The 7,610-nt window shown below is 42.2% G+C and overlaps 1 protein-coding gene across 2 annotated transcripts; it reads left to right on the top strand.

Moving 5' to 3' along the window:
- The first annotated feature begins 1,947 nt into the window (after positions 1-1,947).
- On the top strand, positions 1,948-5,225 carry si:rp71-17i16.6 (uncharacterized protein LOC100148415 homolog). Of its 2 annotated transcripts, XM_041845109.2 has the most exons (6): positions 1,948-2,032; positions 2,389-2,775; positions 3,089-3,208; positions 3,572-3,669; positions 4,219-4,310; positions 4,487-5,225. In XM_041845109.2, exons 3-6 carry the CDS (start codon positions 3,102-3,104, stop codon positions 4,697-4,699), a joined length of 510 nt encoding a protein of 169 aa, XP_041701043.1. In that variant the 5' UTR covers positions 1,948-2,032; positions 2,389-2,775; positions 3,089-3,101; the 3' UTR covers positions 4,700-5,225. The 2 variants fall into 2 exon arrangements, with proteins under 2 accessions (XP_041701043.1, XP_045062807.1); XM_045206872.1 differs by lacking the exon at positions 1,948-2,032 and having other exon boundaries at positions 2,329-2,775.
- The last annotated feature ends 2,385 nt before the right edge of the window (positions 5,226-7,610 follow it).

The raw sequence follows: 7,610 nt of genomic DNA, 5'->3' as shown, positions 1-7,610 counted from the left end.
TATTGATGGTCACTTTAAATGGGTTTGTCCTAAAATATACTGTACACAATGCTATGCTGGACATGCTGGTAGCCAGGGTGTTATAATTTGAGACCACCGCCCTAGATCTCCTGCCCTCCCCCATCACAACCTGTCTTTGTCACCACGTGGAGATGAGAACGCTCCCCAGGGAGCGGCAGTGGTGGGGCAAGTTTTTAGGGCGAGACACTGCCTGTGAATAACCATTTAATATGAGTACAGGCAACGATTGACAATGAAATGAGATTGAACTAGTTGAGTGATTCATTGAGAGATAATTATATATTTTGGGTGATAGTAATGAGCCCCATAGATTTCTTTAGATTTTCTCCACCCTCAGATCTCTCATTATTGGCATCCTTCCGGAATGAATCCTCCTTATTCATTCTCTCCTCAGCGCACCTATATGGATGACCTTGGTTTCTATATGTTGACTTTTTCCACATTTTGTTACGTTACAGCCTTATTCTAAAATGGATTAAATAAAAAAATCCTCAGCAATCTACACACAATACCCCATAATGACAAAGTGAAAACAGGTTTTAGAAATTGTACCAAATTGATTAAAAATAGAAAACAGAAATACCTTATTTACATAAGTATTCAGACCCTTTGCTATGAGACTCAAAATTGAGCTCGGTTGCATCCTCTTTCCATTGATCATCCTTGAGATGTTTCTACAACTTGATTGGAGTCCACCTGTGGTAAATTCAATTGATTGGACATGATTTGGAAAGGCACACAACTGTCTATAAAAAGATCCCACAGTTGACAGTGCATGTCAGAGCAAAAACCAAACCATGAGGTCTAAGGAATTGTCCGTAGAGCTCAGAGACAGGATTGTGCCGAGGCACGGATCTGGGGAAGGGTACCAAAAAATGTCTGCAGCATTAAAAGTCCCCAAGAACACAGTGCCCTCCATCATTCTTAAATTATAAATTAGCAAAAATGTCTAAACCTTTTTTGCTTTCTCATTGTGGGGTATTGTGTGTAGATTGATGACGGGGGAAAAAACCCAATTTTAATCAATTTTAGAATAAGGCTGTAACGTAACAAAATGTGGAAAAAGTCAAGGGGTCTGAATACTTTTTGAAGGCACTGAATACTGTATGTGATGGTGTGATTTGTGTGCCTGTGTATGTTCCTCTTCAATGTCGTGTTCTCTTGCAGGGACCCTGCTTTGAGCTGCAGCGGCCCGTGGCTAACCTGTTATGACATGGTGCAGTGTCCTCTGACCCCCCCACATGACGGGGGGCTACTGCAGGGGTACGGATGGCCCCACAATCACCCCATATTTTGGAGGGAAAAGCTAACTGACACCAGCTCATGGGAATGCCCACTGGAGGTAACCCCTTCACATCCTCCCGACCTCAGTCTGACCTATGTAAGTGCTCTGCAAGGGAGTGGACACAGGAGAGAGACACACAGATAGACAGACAGAAACTGAGAGATTAGCCAAGCCAAAATGACTTAATATTAATTTTGATATTACTGTTAATTATAGGACATAACATTGAGACAAATGCATCTTCCCACACCTCTCTGATTCAGAGGGGTTGGGTTAAATGCGGAAGACACATTTCAGTTGAATGCATTCAGTTGTACAACTGACTAGGTATCCCCCTTTCCCTAAATCTTCTCTGTTGGTAATAAAAACATAATGATCATCAAACATCTACACAGTTTATTGTAAGACACTTATAAATGGGCATACATTTCTTTACCGACTATAGTCACATTTTCGTTTAGACTATTGCTGGTCTTTAATTTGGCCCACTTTCCCCTCTCCCCCCTTCTGTTTCCACTTTCCAGGGATGTGACAGATGCTGCATGGGATCTGTGACCTTTGCCTTTTCCCAGCATGACTGATTTCCTCTGGTGTTCAGAGTGGACTGGGGCTTTCTAGCACCATTTAAAATCAGTTATGTTGAAAGGCATGGCACCCCTTAGTCAACACAGAGAGGGAGAGAGACCTCAGCCATCAAACTGTTCCAGCCATCTCAAGAATCTCATGGTATGACAACTCTGCTTAGGGCTAGGTAGATGTTTTAATGTATTTATAGAGGGGCAGATATATGAAATTACTGGTCTAACATTTAATTTAAATGGTTACATTTAATGTCTTGGAGAAAATGGGGTGGATCAAAACAGAGCGTTTGCATGTGAGAGTCTGTATGCTAATTGTGTGACAAATCGGACTAATGGTTTTTCTGTTGCTTAAAAAATTAAATGATGGTATTCACTGCATGTTGTGTTTTTCTTCCAATAAGCATTAGGCTCTCTTACTCAGCCTGTAATGTAAGATTACTTTCTCACCCCCCTCTTTTGTCGTCTCTCACTAATGTATTTCTTCTGTTACCCTTTGACTAGTGATTTGGTTTGGGATTAACAGGGCGAGTTTGGGCGCACAGTCTTGGTAAATAATTAGACTGGAACAGACACACACACGCATCCTGTCAGATGGAGGTCTCTCTGGAAGTGAGAGAGAGCGATTGAGAGTCAGGAGAGCTTTTTATTCTCTTCCATCAATGGGAATCAGGTGCTCCCCGCCGCCTGGCAACCATCACCTCTCTATGGGCGTCACAACAACCCGCTGCCCCTGGAGTAACAGGGCCCTGTGGAGCTGCTGAGAGATGCAGTGTCCCTACACTGACCACCGGTGTGAAACGGAGGCGTTTCTCTGTTTCGTAAAAACAGCCCAGCAGCAAACTGCACACACAAAGCCCCGCATAGCAGCTTTCATCACTTAATACACAGGTAGGTTTTACCTATTCGCTATCTGTTTAAATTGGTGAGGTCATGTCACCTCTCTATTTCATGTGATAATGAGCACAGTGTTGAATGAGGACAGAACAGCTAGGGATTTGATTATGTAATTCTTCCTGTAGACGGGAGAGATGAGGGAGTGCATGATCTCTGATGTGTGATTACTTTGATGTTTATCTTTGTTGCTGTTACCCTGGGTATAGATTATAGAAGACCGATGAGTTGGAAATGACAGAACTAATACATTTAACCAAATACAAATAATATGGTGTTGACTGAGGACTCCATCCCTGTGCTTGTTCAGCTTCCCTGTCGATATGAGCACACAGGGTACTGAGACAGATGTTCTGGGGACCAGTCACAGCCCGTCTGAACCAAACAATGGGGCTGGCACTGAACAGGACTACCGTCTCTACCTGCACAGGTACTGGATGTTTGTGTGTTTCTTTGGGTTTAAGTAAGTGAGTGCAGATCTGTATGATGCACATACAGTATATTGGAACCATATGCATACTCTGTGGATGTTAAATGTACCTATTATATCTGTTTACTTACAGCTAATTGTTAGTGTTTATGGGTGTGAATTGTATGTATTCTCAAGTCATTGTTTCTGAATGCATTCATTAATCTCTGTGGGTATCATACAATCCACACAACCCTGCACTTTTATATGTGGGCAATATTAATTGGATGGAAGTGTTTGTGTGATGCAAAGTATGGGTTGATATACTGAAGGCATGGTGTGTGTGTTTGTGTGTGTGTTTGATCAGCTGCTGTCTCTCTGTAGGCTGTTCGGGAAAGAGACAGCTGAGTACTTCCTCAACCCGTCTCCTGTCCACACGTCCTCGCCTGCCTGGTACATACTACTGATGAAGAACATGGGAGGTAACTGGTATAATATAAAAGTACATCTTCCCTTTTAGGTGACAATGTTGTATGCAAATGTTCCTTTTTTGGTGGCGCAACTGGTTAGAACATTTCAAGAGGGCACTCAAGTGTGTTCTAGTCTCTGTGTAAGCAGGAGGAAGTGGTACGGGCCGGCTAAGCAAGCACTGTGATGTCCGCCATTTCACCTTTCTGAAAAGTCCCATTATCTAGCCTAGTGGTTCAACAGACTAATTCCCACTGCTAATGTACTTATTGCCATCTAGTGTCTTGCAGTGTGATGTCTATAGCTTTTCATGTGACCAGCGTGTGTCGGTGTCATGTACTTATTGTGTTGTGTGGCCAGAATAACTAACCCTCGGAGCCTGGTTCCTCTCTAGGTTTCTTCCTAGGTTCCTGTCTTCTAGGGAGTTTTTCCTAGCCACTGTGCTTCTGTCTCTGCATTGCTTGCTCTTTGGGGTTTTAGGCTAGGGATCAGTAAAGCACTTTGTGACAACTACTGTAAAAAGGGCTTTATAAAATACATTTGATTGATTAATTGTGTGACAGATGAGGTGAGTGCTGAGGCCGTGTGGGACGCCCTGAGAGAACACTCTACCAGACGACTCAGAGACCAAGAGGAGGAATCTGAGTCTCTTGAGGTCAGGCTAATTCTTCATTACACTGGCTAATGAGTACTAATGAGTAATGCTGAGTTGTTCCTGGTCAGGGTCACATTGTCAGCAAAAGTCAGGGATAAAAATGTAGAACAAAATGTCTGAGGTTGATATTTCTCATACACACCTATGACTTCACTTTCCTGTCCCTTTGTCCACAGGTGGTGAAAGTCTCTGCGGACCACGATGGACAGAGAGCGCGGGGTCACCTACGGCACCTGGCAGGGGTCAGGTATATGTTCAACCTGGCCCAGATCCACCAGGCTTACTCTGCCCATGTTCTCTCCCTCAACCATCCAGCTCTGCTCCTAGATGACCTGGAGGAGCTTGAGGGACCACACAGTTACCTACCTATCTCACCAATAAACAGGTGAAGGGAAAACAAATATTATTAAATAAGTATTAGCTATTACTATAGGTAATATAACTACTGTTATTAGACTTCCAAAAGCCTTGCTAATTGAAAATAATTGAATCAGATGTAGAGCCCAATCTTGGGTCAGAGTATCATGTATCTTTTTCTATTAGTGTTATTAAAGGTGTATATGCTGTGTTATTCTTATTTAACAAAATCCCTTTGGGGCAGTGACATTTGAATTTGTGTGTAATGCTGGGACAAATCTTCCACAAGAGGGCAGTCCCAGATTAAGAGGATGAATGTTTAGTTGAATTTATGCTGGTAGTTTTCACTTTAATATGACAAGCTGTATTTTCAAAATTGTATCTCTATAGTTTCCACTAATAGTTTTAAACAAATAGTGATTGTTTTATTTGTGACACTGTATTATTCTGTGAGTTTGTAATTAAAAGTGACACGTGGCAAGTGTAATTGATTGAACCATTCAATGTCTAAAAAAATGGTATTATCAATCAGAATCACTATATTAATCCTAAATGTAATCTAAGTGGATACCATAAACTGTCAGTTGAATGAAAAGAGCTTTGAAGCATCTTCACTCAAGAGCATTGCTTTATATTTTGTTTGTGTGCTTGTATGGTTGGATGTGGAAGAGTGTGTGTGTGTGTTTGTGCATCCATGACTGGAACCTGAAATATGTAAACTCTGCACTCTCCAATGACCCCTGACCTCTGTTATAGACGCATCATTGAATCCTACAACACACTGCTCCGGTTCTCAGGGCAACGGAGTCTCCATACAGACCAGGCTCCTGATTGGTGGTATGCAGGCCCAAAGGATAAACACACTAAACATTAACGACTGATTGCAGCCAAACACGATCAGTATGAAAGCAAGAAGGTACTCTAGATTTCATAATGGTTAATTTTCCCTTACCATGGCCATGCACCAATCACCTGGACAAAGGTGTTTTTTCTTCCAGAGTATAGCTCTGTGGAATTACAGCCACGAAACCCACAATTTGACATCCCTGAAGCAGGAAGGAAGGAAGAGGGAGGGTGGGAGAGGGGCGCGTGTTAACTGTGCCAATACTGCCGCTGACTTCATGGAAGTGTGGAATTCAGACATACAGTGCCCTCCACAATGATTGGCACCCCTGTTTAAGATGTGGTCGAGGACTTCCAAAAATTCTAATTTTTTTTTAAACAACATAGAACCCAAATGCAAATAAAGAGAAAAATCCAACCTTTTATTTAAGTACATTACTTTGGTGTAAAAAAAAAAAAATCACACATTTAGAAAAAAAATAACGTTAAATTATGTGTCCCACAATTATTGGCACCCCTGATGTTAATATTTTGTACAACCCCCTTTTGCCAACAAGACATCACTTAATCTCCTCCTATAACATTTCACAAGATTGGAGAACACAGAGAGAGGGATCTTTGACCATTCTTCTTTGCACAATCTTTCTAGATCATCCAGTGTCCTGGGTCCTCTCTTATGCACTCTCCTCTTTAGCTCGCCCCACAGGTTTTCGATTGGGTTGAGGTCTGGGGACTGAGATGGCCATGGGAGGACCTTGAGTTTGTGACTGCTGAACCATTTTTGTGTAGATTTTGCCACATGTTTTGGATCATTATCCTGCTGAAAGACCCAATGACGACCCATCTTCAGCTTTCTGGCAGAGGCCATCAGGTTTTTATTTAAAATGTCCTGGTAGTTCAAAGCGTTCATAATGCCATGCACCCTAACAAGGTTCCCAGGGCCTTTGGAAGAGAAACAGGCCCACAGCATCACAGATCCTCCACCATACTTCACGGTGGGCATGAGGTGCTTTTCGGCATACTCATCTTTTGTTTTACGCCAGACCCACTTAGAGTGTTTGTTGCCAAAAAGCTCAATCTTAGTCTCATCTGACCAAAGCACACGATCCCAGTTGAAGTCCCAGTGCCGCTTAGCAAACTCCAGACGTTTACGTTTGAGAGTGTTAATGAGAAAAGGCTTTTTCCTTGCATGCCTCCCAAACAGCTTGTTGGCATGTAGAGAGCGTCTGATGGTTGTTTTGGAGACTTTGTGACCCCAAGATGCCACTCTTTGATGCAATTCTGTGACAGTGAGCTTAGGACTTTTTTTTACTTCTCTTACCATCCTCCTCACTGTGCGTTGTGGCAAGATAAACTTGGGACCTCTTCCAGCCTTGTTTGTCACTGTTCCAGTTGTTTTAAACTTCTTAATGATTCCTCTGACTGTAGATACGGGCAAGTTAAGGCGAGTGGCTATTTTCTTGTAGCCATTGCCTGACTTATGAAGGTTGACACAAATCTGCCTTACTTGAATGGTGTGTTCTCTTGTCTTTGCCATGTTGACAAATGGGTAAGAGAATTAGGCCTCTGTGTCACGTCATATTTATACCCCAGGGAAACAGGAAGTCATGAATTACTAATTAAAAGTTCCTAGATACCCTGACCAACTTTAGCAACTACAGAAAAAAATATTTATAAAAAAATCAATTAAAATTTTCAGCGGAATAGGCCCTTTTCACGTGACGTCAGACAACTTCCGTTCTGCCGCGATGCAGGTTATGTTTACATCCGGTGTCGCTTAGGAACGCTTAGCTAGTAGCACATCATTATGGAGTTCACCCAGTCCCTTTCACATCTGCCACCAATACGACTTAACGACGTAGAACGACTTGCTGACAAGTGGTCCCTTACTTCAAGATCGAAGCTTGATAAAGGCTACAAGTTCTTCGTTGAAGGTTACCTGTTTGATTATGAAGGTACATGTTTATCTTTATTTAGCTTAAATTAGCCCTATGCTAGCGAAGGTTATGAGCTGACGAGTTTCTGTTTTGCAGCCTCTTTTTAATATTACTGCTGTTTGTATCGACCGTAAGATAAGAGTCAGTAATGTATTAATGGCTA

This window comes from Coregonus clupeaformis, chromosome 24 (genome assembly GCF_020615455.1).
Source record: "Coregonus clupeaformis isolate EN_2021a chromosome 24, ASM2061545v1, whole genome shotgun sequence".
NCBI lineage: Eukaryota > Metazoa > Chordata > Actinopteri > Salmoniformes > Salmonidae > Coregonus > Coregonus clupeaformis.
The sequence above is the reverse complement of the archived record's forward strand: the minus strand, read 5'-3'. Positions and strand labels throughout refer to the sequence as shown.

Excerpts from the sequence above, each read along its gene's own strand:
- si:rp71-17i16.6 (XM_041845109.2), top strand. The coding sequence starts at position 3,102 with ATGAGCACACAGGGTACTGAGACAGATGTTCTGGGGACCAGTCACAGC. Across the intron at positions 3,209-3,571 it reads TACCGTCTCTACCTGCACAG|GCTGTTCGGGAAAGAGACAG; the intron begins GTACTGGATGTT and ends GTCTCTCTGTAG. Across the intron at positions 4,311-4,486 it reads AGGAATCTGAGTCTCTTGAG|GTGGTGAAAGTCTCTGCGGA; the intron begins GTCAGGCTAATT and ends CTTTGTCCACAG.